General features: G+C 33.3%; 1 protein-coding gene across 2 annotated transcripts in view; it reads left to right on the forward strand.

The window, feature by feature from the left end:
- LOC118183596 (segment polarity protein dishevelled homolog DVL-3-like) overlaps nt 1-16,342 on the forward strand; it is a 66,194-nt gene that overhangs the window by 30,691 nt on the left and 19,161 nt on the right. For both annotated transcript variants that reach the window (XM_085816498.1, XM_085816499.1), the window contains exons 10-13: nt 3,165-3,234; nt 3,943-4,030; nt 6,846-6,974; nt 11,723-11,850. In XM_085816498.1, the coding sequence (XP_085672624.1) occupies nt 3,165-3,234; nt 3,943-4,030; nt 6,846-6,974; nt 11,723-11,850 (415 nt within the window). The remainder of the gene's footprint in view (nt 1-3,164; nt 3,235-3,942; nt 4,031-6,845; nt 6,975-11,722; nt 11,851-16,342) is intronic.

A 16,342-nucleotide genomic window follows, 5' to 3' on the forward strand; every position in this document is an offset into this window, starting at 1 on the left:
AGGTGTAATAAAATAAAATAATTTAACAGGTACATTATATATTTTAATAGATACAAATTTCAAAAGCATAGGACATAATAAATCCATTTCTAAATAATATTATGCAATACAAATTATAATTCAACAGTACGTTAAATCTAAACTAATTAAAATGCTAGGTTTGTCATAACACAGCAGATGCAGTATGACAAACTGTAGTACTGTGTTAAATTGGCATATGCCTTTATTATTAAACAGCAGGTTATATTTGAACCATCGTTGAGTATGTTATAATACAGTATATTAATTAGAAATATTATGCGGTATACCTCTTAAAAAATAAAAAAAATATCGCACCACTCATGGTATGTATTAATGAGCCTTTTAATTGTTTATTGCTTTTAATTGAGCCTCCTGCCAATGTTTCAGCATCTAGTATTAGCACATGATGCTTTTGAAAAAAAAGAAAAAAGCCAAGTTCTTAAAGCTAACAAGTTCTGCGACTGACCCCAACTTCTGGTTTTGGTGATAGATCTGGTTTCATCAATTTTCTGTGCATGCAGCACAAATGCAGTCCCGTTTCCATTAGTCCCCCTTTGCATAAGTAGATAATCGTAGTATATTTTATTAGATTAAACAATCCAATGTGATTCATGTGCACAAACCTAACAAAGTCAGTTCAATCTTTTTTCTATGCTTTTCCATAAAATTCAATATGGTTCTTAAAGCAGTCTAATTAATACAAGCCATTCTAACCCTTTGCCATAATAAAATAATTCAATTGAATTTGGACTGTGTCATTATAAAATTGTGAAATATTTTACTTTAGTTAGATTGAATTAGAAGTATGTAAAATTGGGGTTGTAAGTATTGGGCATGCAGATTAGATTATTTTATTATGATAAAGCATGTAAAAAGGATTGATTCAGTCCAATCATTTTTGCCATAAATAAATTTTAAAAAAAATCCATACTAGTTCAACTCTCTAATCCAATTTGCTTCCATAATCTATGTAAAAAGGAAATTCTTATCCTTATTTTTTTGGCAGAGGCATTGAAATAGTCATTTTCTAATGTAATATATTTTGTATGTATGTTAAGTTCTGTGTTCTGTTGGGGTGTTTTGCATATCTGAATTTAACTTCCGCGTGTTTATTTATTTATTTATTATACAAGGGCTGTTCAATAAGACTAAAACTATAAAAAAATACAGAGAATACCTTTAATCGTCAATATTTACGTAGTCTTTTTCAAAGTAACTACCGCTGCATGCAATGCATTTATCCCAACATTTTGTCCACTTCTGAAATACATGTAAAAGTCCATTTTATGAGAGCTTTTTCAAAACTGCCTCTGCAGCATTTAGACATTCTTTGTTGCTTGCAAAATATTTGCCTTGTAATGGTTTCATAAGTTCAGGAAACATCTAGAAATCGAATGGAGCGAGATCAGGACTGTATGGAGAGTGCGGTAAAATCTCTACGTTGTTCTGCTCCAAAACATCCTGTATGCAACAAGCAGTATGTGGTCGGGCATTGTCATGATGCAGTAGGAAGCCATTTCGGAGCAATGGACGTTTCCTTTGAATGTGTTGTACCATTGCTCATAGGACATTCGTGTAGTACGAGCTGCTTATGGTATTACCGGGTTCAACTGCGTGTTGATACACAATTTCTTCATAATTAAAAAAAAATATATGGTCATAACTTTGCCAGCTGAGTTTACAGTTTTTGCTTTCTTGGGAGTAGGCGAAGACTGATGCTTCCATTCACTACTACTTTGTTGTTTCATGGTTGGGTCATAGTGATACAACCAAGCTTCGTCTGCTGTGATGATGTGTTTTAAGAAATTGTCACCTTCTTGTTCTAGTCTTTCTTTGCATTCTGAGCACACATCCTTTCTATGCTGCATTTGCTCAGGTGTCAACAATTTCAGAATGCATCGTGCACAAACACGTTTCAGTTGCAAATGTTCTGCCATGATTGAATGAACACTTCCTACAGAAATATTCAAGAGAGCATACACCTGACATACTGTAATTCTGCAGTCCTCTTTAATGATAACCACAGCTGTGTTAATTAATATCTCTGTGACAGACATTGAAGGTTGTTCCTCACGTTCAGTATCTTCCATATTTTGCTTTCCTTCCTTAAAAGCTTTATGCCAGCGAAAAACACTTGCCTTCGTAACGCTTCATCGTTGAAGGCTTCATGTATCATGTCAAGGTCTCCGATGCTGATTTTTGCTGAGTGCCCACAAACACGCTTTAGTTCAATCACGTGATACTCAGGAACATGAGCCTGTACACGCCATTTGTCGGTATCTTTTGTTAATACAGACAACAAACTTTTTTATGCCACAGAAATTAACATTTCGATGAGTAGTTTCGCAGCAGTAAAATTAGTCTTATTACTTACTGCACAGCCTATATATATTTTCTTATTATTACTTCAAACTTTATTTCTTGTTGCTCTTCTTTCAGTAAGCTGATCTAAAAGCTATTTTTAAATACAATATGACTACATTATGAAAGGTCTTTTCTGTTTAGTATTGCTAAATTTGTTTCAGTTGTGTTGTATAATTATTTCGTAAGAGTAATTTCATATTCAAAATTATTTAGGTTTGTTATTTTATTATCTGTTATGTTTATAGATGAATGTTGACTGTTCATGAAGATTACTACGAATGTTGCTTAGCCAATTAATAAGTTTACATAATAAGAAGGTATATTTGTTGAAGTAGTGCTTTTATATTCATAAGAGACGTATAACAGAATAGCCATGGTGGGAATGTAAATTGATTGCTTGGTACATTTTAGATTTAATGTTATTTTTTTTAAAAAAATTATATTATAAACAAATTTCACTAATTTTATCCATAAATGGCTGAATTATTAAAGCCACAAAACACTCATACTGTATTGCAGATTCTGTTTCCAACAAGTGGCTGTCTGCGTATAATTTTTGTGGTTTTCCTGATGCATAATGCGAGTGTAAACTGCTTTCTTTCAGAAAGATCCAGCTCAAGCATCTATTCTGTTAGATAGTTCTTTGCTTTGCCATACATAATGCTTTTGTCTAACTTCATATATTTAAGGTTACTGTTAAAAAATTTCGCACTTTATGACAATATTTTTCAATTTTTAGAATATAATTTTGTGTGTATTTTCTTATTTTATTTATATAGACGTCTTCAATCAGCAGCATCACAGATTCTACTATGTCATTGAATATAATTACAGTTACATTGAACTTAGGTATGGACTTTTTATGCTTTTTATTTTTATGTGGGGAAAAAAATTTAAATTGGTTTTGAATCTCTGTATTTTTGCTGATTTTTGTTTTATTTTATTCAGTTCAAATATTTTTAAGCATGCATTTCTTACCTTTTAAATGTTATTGCATGAAGTTTTAGATTTGTGTGACATCATTAAAACGGATGCAATTTAATACTACAAGAGGGTATTTTATTTTTGGTGCTTAAGATATTCCTTCTTAATAGCTATTCTCAAAGAATATTGATACTTCTCACCCAAAAATATTTTTTATATGCTTTTAAACTTTAAAGCGACTGAATGCTTGTAGCTTATTACTTCTTGAGGTTACTTGCCTATCTTCAGTTATAAGAAAGCAGTTTATAATTTTAATAATCCGGTAATAACACACATTCATAAATCCGGAATTTATTGTTTTTCTGTTTGTGATATTTGCTAATTATCTGTACTTTCAAAATTTTCCTTTGTAATCATAATACATATATTGCATCTTGATTTTAAATAGCATTTTGCGTTTTCTTGTCTGTATCTTTATGTAATAATTTCCATCTAACAAATTTAATCTCGTGTATGATATGATAGTTATGATTGATTTATAGTTGTGAATTTAATATTTGGAGCGAACACATTATGTTGTATACTTATGTATATGTAGCAATGGTAAATTCTCTGTTATGTAAAATTTTGCAGATACTGTGAACTTCCTAGGCATTAGTATAGTTGGACAATCAAATAAAGGAGGAGATGGTGGTATTTATGTTGGTTCAATAATGAAAGGGTGAGCATAATTTTTTTCTCTTAATGTAAGTAATCATAAATTTCTCCTCAGATTTTCTCTGCAATTTGTTTATTATCAGATATGATAGACATTATTGATATTTAATGACCATTCTTTAATAAAATACTGTGACGAATGATTTATTTTCTAATAAGCATTTTACATTTCAGTACGTTATAGAACTTAAGAAATAATATTTTCATCCATACAGATTCCCTCGGGGGATCATTTAGTGAGTAGTCACAAAAAGCTCTTTTATTTTCTTACTTTAGCTCTTTTTTTTTTATTTTGCCTCTTTTATTAGCGTATAATTTTCCCTTTCTTCCTTATGGTTTCCTTGTTGGAGATCTGGGTTCAAAGTGAGATACTGTTACAGAACTTTTGTCTCTGTCTACTTATGAGGAGAAAACTGTCAACACATTTGCCATGTATGGAGACCTCTAAGTCTGGAAAGGAAAATCTTTTTTAGTTGAAGGTAGAGGAACTGTAACCAACACATTGGCTGTCCCAGCTAATGTGAATTGGCCGGTCACTTGTCTTTAGTGTTAGTGCCTTAGTGCCGGTGTCGTTAGTGCCTTGCTTAAGTTCCTGCTTTCAAGAGAGCTGATTGTGAGACTAGCTCTGATACAGGAATCTGTTTTCCCTTTTTGGGTTTTATGGTGAATGGAATCAGTGGGTCCAGATCTTTTATTTTTTCCTAAAAATTCAAACCAAGGTAGAAAATCATATTGCGTCTTAATTTAAAAAAAAAGTAAAGGTAAACATAAATGTCAATAAAGAAAAATTCCACCATGCTTCCTTGTCTTCAACAACACCACAGGTGATTTAAAAAAATGTCACTATACCTAATACACAGATACAAAAGATCTTTTGTCATGAAGCCAAATAAATAAAGCAGACATATTTTTCCAGTATGCTAATAAAAACTGTCTCTTCAAATCAATTTGTTACCCGCTTGGATTAAGGAAACATTAGTTTTGCATAACAGATCACTGAATTACAATCATGATGTTATTTCTGAGATCAACTTCTTCGTATCAGAAGAGGATATCGTATCAGAGCTGCCTGACGAAAATGTTTGCACTGCTAGGCAGATCAATATGTGCAACGAAAATTAGTTTATGAATATAAAACATGTAACTTCTGACTTTCCACTTGCTTGATCTTCTGAAAAGTATTAAAGCTAGGTAGTTTACTTTGTAAGATGTTGCATTTCAAATTTTTGCGGCGTTGTGGCCATTAGAAGCTATCCTATCATGGCAAACTCTTATGTACACATTTTTTGTGGAAGTCCATGACAGTGAAAATTGTACTGTGCAGCTACTGTGTGTAAACCATAAAGGGGAGCACACAGCATTTTTTTGACTATGCCAAAATGGAAATCAGATGAGGAAATACAGATTGTTCAAAATAACTGAAATTATTTTGCATAGGAAAGCAAGTGGCAGAGGAGCAGCCATGTGAAATTTTGTCATAGCAGCAAATAGCTGAAACTCATAGGTATCCAAACTATTTTAAATATACAAAAGAATTAGACAACCCCAAATTTAGAGGTAAAAGCTGTGCAAAAGCCAACTGAAAATACTTTAAATAAGCTAGAAATAAAAAGCACTGAAAGAGAAAATTAAAATCCCAAAAAGAAAATCATGTAATTTTTCAGGGAGTGTAAGTTCTTTTGGTACTTTTTGTTCTGAAAATGTAGATTCTTAGATGAAAGTGAAAGAAAGGACTAGATATCCCCAAACATCTACTTTCATGTGAAACCAAGAAACATACCAGAAAAATAAGCATCTTGCATGTAATAGCTAACCTCATTTAATTAAATTGTGCACTTTTTCCAAAAGCTTGTTAGCACTAAAATCTGATCAATTCCCATCATCCTTGACAGTACAAAAAGCTCTTCTGAAATCAGAGCAGCAAGCTAAGTTTTCATTCACCAGGTGTAGGTTCGTGTAGGTGAGCATGAAAGTGGAAGCTCCATCACCTCGCTTGATTATCCTGCCAATTTGTTTCTTTGAACAAGCCATTGCCGTATATGTAAATATATAAACATTAGTTTATTCATCCTGAAGTATTGTTGCATGTATGTTAAGTTTCTGATCTAAATTTTTACCCTGATATTTCAAAAGTACTTCCTGTATTCAGTATTTTTTAGTTCAGTTTATATTTATATTTATGTAATTAGTTCTCCCTGAGAGTTATTAATAATGCAGTACATATTACAGCACATTTCATGTGTTGAATAAAATGTGTTTAGTTTGTAAGAACAGAGAAATTGAGTTGTGAACAGAGAAATTGAGTTGGGAAATACAAATACAACTGTGTCATGAATAGCATTTGCACTTCTGCAGCTGAAGATGAAAGTTCTTTATTTAAACTTTTGAAACTAGTCCTCCAAATTTATGAATATTATGCTGATTCTTGTTGTTTTAACTTCTCCAATAATAACTGAAATCATGAAATACATTTTTATTACCCTCTGTGTAAGTCATTAATTTATTTACTTTTCGATTAGTGCTTTTATAGGGGGTAATTTTTTTTTTTTTTTTTTTTATAAATCAACACAGAAAGTGCTGCATTTAAATTTATGTTATTAACTGTTCCAGTTTATATGAATGTGTTTTAAGGCTGTATAATCTAATTTGCTTTTATTATTATACTAATTATATACTCTTTTTTTTTAAATAATTGATTATTATACTTGTTATATACTTTTTTTTTTTTTTTTTACTCTGTGAATATTTTTAATCTTAAATAATTAGTCTTTTTCTCATCGTATTTTCATTGTAAAAAAAGTCTTTAATTATAATTATAGAGGAGCTGTTGCCTTAGATGGTAGGATAGAACCTGGTGATATGATTTTACAAGTTAATGACATAAATTTTGAAAACATGAGCAATGATGATGCAGTGAGAGTCCTGCGAGAAGCTGTGCAAAAACCCGGGTAAATTTTCCTATTTGTCTGCTATAACATGTTTAGCTCCTTCCTTTCCAGTCAATTTTAGCCATACATGTATAGCTTAAGCAGTATGTAAGTAGTTATCTAGAAACTAAGCAGAAATATAATTTCAGGTGTTTACTTCGAAAAGTTGTGATAATAAAGTAATCTTTCAGCAAGTTTTTTTTTATGAACTTCTTGATCTTCTTTAATATGTGTGTTTCTTGTCTTATGAAGTTCTTGATTCTCTCTCATATTTTTTTCCATCTTCTTTTATTTGATTATTTTTTTATTTCATGTTTGTAAACAATATATTATATAGTAACAGCTGTGTTAAAAATTAAATTTGATTGTACATGCTGTTGTTGTTTTTCATAAGAATCTTTCCTCAGAAAACATATTATGTATTTTCTCTGGTATTCATGAGTAACATTCATTTTGGCTGTTTTACACTGAAGTGACAAAAGTCATGGGATACCTCCTACCTAATATTTTGTCGGTCCTCCTTTTGCCCGGCAAAGTGCAGCAACTCGACGTGGCATGGACCCAACAAGTCGTGATCGTGAAGTCCCCTGCAGGAATATTGAGCCATGCTGTCTCTATAGGCATCCATAATTACGAAAGTGTTGACTGTGCAGGGTTTTGGGCACGAACTGACCTCTCTGATGTCCCATAAATGTTCGATGGGATTCATGTCGGCCGATCTAGGTGGCCAGATCATTCGCTGGAATTGTCCAGAATGTTCTTCTAACCAATCGCGAACAATTGTGGCCCGGTGACATGGCGCATTGTCATCCATAAAAATCCCATCGTTGTTTGAGTACGTGAAGTCCATGAATGGCTGTAAGTGATCTCCAAGTAGCTGAAGGTATCCATTTCCAGTCAATGATCGGTTCAGTTGCATCAGAGGACCGAGTCCATGCCATGTAAAAACAGCCCAGACCATTATAGAACCACCACCAGCTTGAACAGTGCCTTGTTGACAACTTGGGTCCATGGCTTCGTGGGGTCTGCGCCACACTCGAACCCTACCATCAGCTTTTACCAACTGAAATCGTGACTCATTTGACCAAGCCACAGTTTTCCATTCGTTTAGGGACCAACCGATATGCTCACAAGCCCACGAATGTCACTGCAGGCAATGTCGTGCTGTCAGTAAAGGCACTCGAGTCGGTCTTCTGCTGGCATAGCCAAAGGAAGACAAATTTCGCCGCACTGGCCTATCGGACACGTCCCTCGTACGTCCCACATTGATTTCTGCGGTTATTTGACGCAGTGTTGCTTGTCTGTGAACATTGACAACTCTACGCAGACGTCGCTGGTCTCGGACGTTAAGTGCAGGTGGTCGGCACTGCGCTGTCCATGGTGGGATGTTATACCTGAAATTAGATACTCTCGACACACTCTTGACACTGTGGATCTCGGAATGTTGAATTCCCTAACGATATCCGAAATGGAATGACCCATGCGTCTAGCTTCAACCACCATTCAGCGTTCAAAGTCTGTTAATTCTCGTCGTGCGGCCATAATCACGTCAAAGCCTGAATAACTTGAACATGAATAACTTGAACACAAATGAAAGCCCTGCCAAAGCACTTCGCATTTATACATTTCCTACGCGATATTACTGCCAATATACAGATACAGATATTTGCATATTGCTGTCCCATGACTTTTGTCACTTCAGTGTATATCACAAACTAAGTTGATGTTGGCCTGGCTAGGCTTTTGTGTTTAATAAGGGAATGAATAAGTCTTATCTTGCACTTGTTGATTTCGCTTCTACGGTACATGATGAACTATATTTGGACTGCCTTAAATACCTCCAGCTCTTTTTTTTGGGGGGGGCATGTGAGTGGGAGGGGGTAGTCAAACTGACTTAATAGTGATTTTTAAAATATGTATATATATATTTAAACACCCACTAAAAGTAAGAAATTTAGAACCAAATTCACAGACATGAAAGAAATGAAATTCATTATCGGTAAAATCAAAAATTTCCATAAATATGTAAAAAATCAACCTATTGTCACCTAAACAGAAAAATTGCAAACTACAGATATGCAAATACAAAAAATTTAACAATAGTTGATATAAGATATATATGAAAATAATAAATGATACATATTTTTAATAAAAAGAAACAAATAATAAAGGCGAACGAACGGGCTGGCTGCATGGACGTTTTCGTGGTTCTCCCCATGTGTAATGTGTATAATAAATAAACCAAACTAAACAAATAATAAATTTTAAAATATGTACAAAAATGGTAAATACGTATTTTTTGTATTTCACATACCTGTAGTTTACGAGAGTTTTTCTGTTTTGGTGACAGTAGGTTAATTTTTTGCATATTTATGGGAATTTTGAATTTCACTGACATTGAATTTTATTTCTTTCATGTCTTTGTGAATTTGGTTCTAAATTTCTCACTTTTTATCTATAAATGAATAATTTTTCAGCAGCATATTGCATGGAAATAATATTGAGATCATTTTGTTTTAAATTAAAAAAATTATCATTATATATCAGAATCTAAATAATAATACATAAAATCTGCATAAACCTCTACACTGAGTGAGTACATGACAAAAGGAGGCGTAAAAGAAAGAATCAACATAAAGCTAACTAAAATAAAATTTAAAAAAATTAAAATTTAAATAAAATCTTCATTAAAATATGTGGAATTATTGTAAGTTTTAAATATAAATGTTTGAAGAAGTTTTGTAATTTAATGCCGGTAATGTTATAAATTTTATGAAGTGGAGTTTATTCTCGTATTTGTTGTATAATTATGGTAAATATTGAATTTTTTGTAATAATAATGCATGCTGCATACAGATCTGTTTTGTTCATAGAGTGATATTACAAAAATAAGTTTGGGCATAGATAATTACTTGAATTTCTTCAAGCTGATATTTACCCAATAAGTTATTTTTCCTGCCTTCTTAGCATGCCTTCGTGGTGTACTATTCAAGAGGTCCATGGTTCAAGTCCCGTTGAGGGCATTGCACATTTTTCTTATCTCTTGCCATTGAAATAACCCAATGTTTCTACAGTGGCGCCTACCACCAGGATTTGGTGATTGGTTGCCCTAATTTCCATTCGTCCTTTAAAAGGGAGGTATATAAGGTATTTCTCCCGCCTTAGCATGCCTTCGTGGTGTAGTGGTGAGCACACTTGTCGCGTATTCGAGAGGTCCATGGTTCGAGTCCCGGCAAGAGCATTGCTCATTTTTCATCTCTCCAGCTTCAAAATAACCTAAATGTCTCTATAACCCGTTTTCTGATAGGTCCTTAATTTTTTTTGGTAAATTTTTCTTAAAAGTACTTAATTTCCATGTGTATGAACTCTGTGTTAAATAAATAAGATGAAATGAATAGTATATTGTTCTTTGAAGCTTGCCTGTAGCTGTTGTCTTTAAACTATTCTCTTTTTATCTACACTACATAGCACATGAATTTTCCATTGCTGGAAACAATAGTAATTATATTTACACTCGTTTTCGTGTATGAGATTTTTAAGTAGTGCCATCATTTCATCTTAATTACAGCCTAAAAATGCATTTCTTTTAATGCGGTAAAAAAAAAAAAACTAAAAGCCACATGATACTCAGTGTGGTAATATAGAAAAACAGGCCAAAATCACATGGTGGATAAGATGACCCAGTAACTGAGATTTGGTATATTGTCATGGTGAAGATTCTGCACAATGTTCTTTCACAACAAAGCTTTTCTTCTTCACTTATGGTTTAATTTGGTCAGAATTTTGAGGTGATTCTGCTAATTCCTTGTTTTACTTGGAGGTACGCATTTTAGTATAACCAAGCCATTAATGTGAAAGAAAATGTCTTAACATTGCTATCACTTTTAATTTATTCTTCTTTTTCTTTCAATAATGTGAAAGTTTCCTGGTGTATTCTCTCAAGTTTGTACTGAAAAATCTTTATTTTGTTGTATATGATGATCCTTTTCTTAGCAAATCCTATTCAGTGATGTGAATGCAAATGCATTTCCGGACATCTTTTGTATTCCTGTCTGAAATTTTGGGAGACTGCTGTTTTACCACTGACTTTTTACGTGTACAATTGGCTGCATAAGCTTTGTTGTGCAATCTCTTTGTAACTGTGCATCATGTCTTCTTCATCTAAATGTTAAATCAGTGATTGTTGTGAACATTTTCATAGTTTTTTTAATCCTTTGATTGATTTTTCCTGTAGCAAGCAAGCTGGTCATTCATCCTCTTAATTTGTTTACTTTTTTGTTGTTTCATTTTCTTTTGGTAAATTGTTAGTATTTTTCAAGTACACGTGCATGTAATATAACATTATTGCCATATAATTTCAGTAAAAGTTTCAGACTTTTAGAATTTTTTCATACTTGCAATAAATTCTAGGTTAATGTTCTGCGTGGATTTTCTACAAGTAGAAGTTGCATCCTTTCCCTCTGCTTCCAGTAATTCATATTAACTTACCATGAATGTGCTATTCAATGCTAAATAAGGGGTTGCTGTCTCATTATTTAACGGCTGTATTCCAAATATTAGTTGGTTCTTGACAAGCCCCTGAAGATATATGTACTGGAAAATAAAAACTTTTTTGGAAGGTATCTTTACACAGAAATATTAATTGCATTAGCTTTGTTAGCTAAAATATTATAAATTCATTTTTTTCCTTCTGTATTACTAAATTATTGTATGAAGTGTGAAACAGTTATTGCTATTTGCTGAATTAATTTTATGAATTCAAATTTTAGTCCAATTAAACTGGTGGTTGCAAAATGTTGGGATCCAAACCCAACTGGCTATTTCACTATTCCTCGCACAGAGCCAGTTCGTCCAATAGACCCTGGTGCATGGGTTGCGCACATCGAAGCCACACGAGGTAAGATCTTAAAATATGTGTATGGTGATTAAAATTATGTTTCTTGAAAGCATATTAAAGCCACACAAAATTAGAGATAAAAATTCAAATATGTATCTGAATAAATAAAAAAGAAATAAATAATTGACATTCTTTTAATGGTAAAAGTTTGCAATTGGGTGCCCCTTGTTTATTGGCGATTCTTTTTTGACACCAGAGAGGCACAATTTCAAGATGGCTGCTACACAAAACCAAAATAAGAAGTCAAAGAATTGCACAAGATCTGTGTCCATGTACACATTGATCTGTTTTTACTTAAAAAAACATCCTAGAACTGCACAAACTAGGCATTGTACACTGCCTTAAATATGTCCATGTAACGCATCAATCTATTTTCATTTAAATAAAATCGGGAAGCTAAAACAAAGTTAAAACTATCGTGGTAACCAGAAGTGAGGTTTCATCGCCAAAATTTTTAAAAATTGTCTCCAATCGAAGGGGCACTCAATTCTACACTAGAACCCTTTTAATATTTAAAATTAAGTAAAACAGCATAGCAACTTGTCATAGATCTTAATTAAAAAAAAAAAAAAAAAAAAAAAAAAACTTTATCAAATCCAATCTTTCTGTTTTGTCAAGAGGGGAAGGGAACTCTGATTAAAATCTGTACCAAGCACTTTCTGTTTTGCCTAATTTTAAGTTTTGCTTTCTCTTCTCTCTTGATTCATTTTAATGCTTGTTCTCTTTGTATGTTTCATTTCATATGTGTAAGTATTTATTTTATCCATTTCTTTTCAAAATACTTTAAGAATCCAATATCCACACAGGTATTTTCATTTTGTAGGCTTTAATGTATTTGTTTGCATGAAATGCATATAGAGCATTTCATTTCATATTTTCTGCAATAAGGAGTTAGAAAGTGCAAGAGAAAAATAAATGCTATTTATTTCTGGAGGTTTTTATGTTACTTTACTTTGCTAATGTAAGTTTTGTGTCAATACCTGCTTTTATTAAAAAAAAACTGGAAACCGAACCTGAAATTTGAATGGTACTTATAGTATTAAAATAATATTGTTACACATGTTAAACTATTTGACGTTGCACTAAAGTGAAAGTTTTTTCAGTTGGCCGATCTATTTCATCATACAGAATTCAAATGAATAACCTGATGTTCATCTTCTTTTACTGCATTTTTTGCAGTTTCACATAGGGTTGCAGTACTATTGATATCCAGATTTGTGGGAGATAGAAAGGTAGTTCCCTATTATAACATGAATTTATAGAAATGGCTGTAATTTCTATGATTTTAAGGTTTTTATGCAAATGTTTATTGTTGGTTTTAACTTTTTCCCATTCTATGGAACCTATATAGAAGGGTTCTATATAATATATTCCTCCATATTTGACTGAACCAACACCCGACCTGGGTTTAATTTAGTTAACTCCATTACCATCAACTACAAGATATCACATATAATTTATGAATAAATTTTAATCACAAGAATTTCTAATAAACATACAGAGATAAGAAAATTTATAATTTATTCTACCTGACCACTTGTGAAGGTCAGATTTAAAATATGCAATGCAAAATTTACCAGTCACCTGAATTTAGCTTAAATACAAGCTTTCTTCAAACTACTGTAAATTCAAACAATTTAACCAAAAATCTGCAAGGTGCTGCAAGATTTTCTTAATACTGTGACTGTTTTGCACAGGCACTACACTATAATTCAGTAAACTCAGGAACAATGGACTGTATTATATCTCGCTTTAATTCTCATTAATTTACATAGTTCATGGCCACTCGAAGCCACGAATTCTCTCACACGCTCTTCGCTCACAATCTCATGTCACGAACTCCAAGAGCTCAAGACGCATGCGCCGACGCTAGTTATGAAATGCGCGCGCAGGCGCAACATACCGCCCGCCTTGACATGATGTAATCATTCAAAATTAAATCTTACAATAAAAAATTACACAGAGTGACAATACGAAATACAGGTAAATAATTGTAAATATCAAATAATAACATCAAAAAATCAAACTACTATAATAAGAAAATACAATAATTAATTACAAACATACTTTTTGTTTAATTTGGCATAGGTAAAAGACAAATTTTATTAATTGATCGCTTAAAAATACCTCCTTTCGTTTTCACTGAAACTACTCTAACCTTATTGTCTTTACCTAAGAATATCTCTACGATTCTGCCAAGAGGCCAGTTACATACAGGAACATTATCAGTCTTTAAAATTACCATAGTTCCAACCTTGACATTGTCTTTTTCAAAGAACCATTTAGTTCTTCCTTGCATTGCACTCAAATAGTTATTTCTCCAATACTTCCAAATTGTTTGTACTATTTTAGTCAATTTTTGCCAGCTCTTTAATCTATTATCGTTAACGTTTAAAATATTAGGTTCTGCAATAGCCGTGATAGGTCTGCCTATCAGGTGGTGTATTTCAACGGTGTATTTAATTATGGCAAAGCACACTAGGGCTATCTGCCTAAGAGGAGGGATGCCTTTCGTGGAGGACTTTCTAAGGGAAACTGGCTCGTATACACGTTACACATGGGGAAAACCACGAAAACACCCACTGCCTATCAGGAAGTGGCCTGGTGTCAAGATATCAAAATCCTCTGGTTCGGATGATAAAGGTTGCAAGGGCCTAGAATTCAAAATGCCTTCAATTTGAGCAATTACTGTAAGAAACTCCTCATAGGTTAGTTTCAAATTGCCTACTACGCGTTTCAAATGAAACTTAACAGATTTGACACCTGCCTCCCAAAGACCTCCATGATTGGGAGCTCTAGGGGGAATGAACGACCAATCAATACTCTCACTCGATAAATAATTACCTAATTCATCATCTGGTTTGCTGACTAGCTTATTCAATTTCTTTAATTCTGCGTTGCTACCAACAAAATTGGTTGCGTTATCTGAAAATATGTGTGCACACTTGCCTCTCCTGCTGAAAAAACGCTTTAAGGTTGCAATAAATGCTTGACTAGACAGGTCTGTTACCAACTCAAGATGACAAGCTTTGGTAACAAAACAAACGAAAATGCACACATACACCTTGTTAAGGCGACCTTTTCTCTGATGTAGGTATTTTATAAAATAAGGACCAAAAAATTCAACTCCAACACAATTGAATGGAAAATTCGGGCTGACTCTTTCTTGAGGGAGTTGACCCATAAGTTGTTGACAGGGCACTGGTTTTGCTTTGAAACATACGACACACTCATGTACTATTTTTCTACAAGTGTTGCGCCCGTTTAAGGGCCAAAACCCTTGTCTAACAATAGACAGTAAGCCTTGTGGACCAATATGCATGTATTTCTTATGAAACATCACAATAATTAGATTAGTCAACTTATGATTCTTTGGTAAGATTATAGGAAATTTTCTATCAAAATTCAACTTACAATTAGCTAATCTGCCTCCAACTCTTAAAATTCCATATTGATCTAAAAATGGAAAAACACTTCTTACCTTGCTATCTGGAGGTACCTTACCCTCCTTTTCAAGGCTTGAGATTTCTTTTTTAAATTCACTATCTTGAATTAGCTTAATCAGTTTAAGTTCAGCTATTTTTAATTCTGAGCTCTGAAGAGGACCTGAAACCTTATCCTTCCCCTTGCAGTTGCTTACAAACCTAAAAATAAAACTTAAAACACGAATAATTTTAGTGTAATTGTTACTTAAATTTAAGAAATCCTCAATGAAAGGGTTAGCTTTCACATTAAGAAAAATATTAGAGTCACTAAGGATTTTAAGTTCGTCTGGAAAGTCCTTCATAATGACTTCCACCGGAATCTCTCTATTTGGATAGTCGTCGTATCTCAGGAACAGAGGGCCTTTCCACCACATATCATTTTGTAGAAGTTTACTGGGATTCAAACCTCGGGATATAAGGTCACTCGGATTCTCCTTTGATGACACATGACGCCATTGATGACCATTAGTCGACTCTTGAATTGTTGCCACTCGATTTGCAACAAATTTCTTCAACTGGTAAGGCTCCTTTTGTATCCATGAAAGCACGATCATGGAGTCACTCCACAGATAAACGTTGTTCACAGAAATCTCTAATGCAGATATTACTCTAACCATCAACCTTGCAAGTAGGACTGCCGCACAAAGCTCCAGTCTCGGAATAGTAACTCGTTTAATAGGCGAGACTCTGGATTTACTGGTCACTAGTCTTGTCTTCACTTCACCATCTCTCGAACGGCACTTGCAATATATGGTTGCTCCGTATGCTACCTCAGAGGCATCTGCAAATCCATGAAGTTCCACATAGTCTACTTCTGCAATAAGAATAAACCTTTCAATTTCTATTTTACTTAAAACTTCCAGTTCAGTAGAGAACTTCTTCCATTCATCAGCTTCATTTTTTGGTAGTGATTCATCCCAATTCAGCTTTAACAACCACAACCGTTGGAGGAATATTTTGGCTTTACTTATGATTGGCCTTAGTAAACCAATCGGGTCAAACAATCT

The sequence above is a fragment of the Stegodyphus dumicola genome, chromosome 5, assembly GCF_044657685.1.
Source record: "Stegodyphus dumicola isolate Sdum_Otavi_A_Nest chromosome 5, ASM4465768v1".
Lineage (NCBI taxonomy): Eukaryota > Metazoa > Arthropoda > Arachnida > Araneae > Eresidae > Stegodyphus > Stegodyphus dumicola.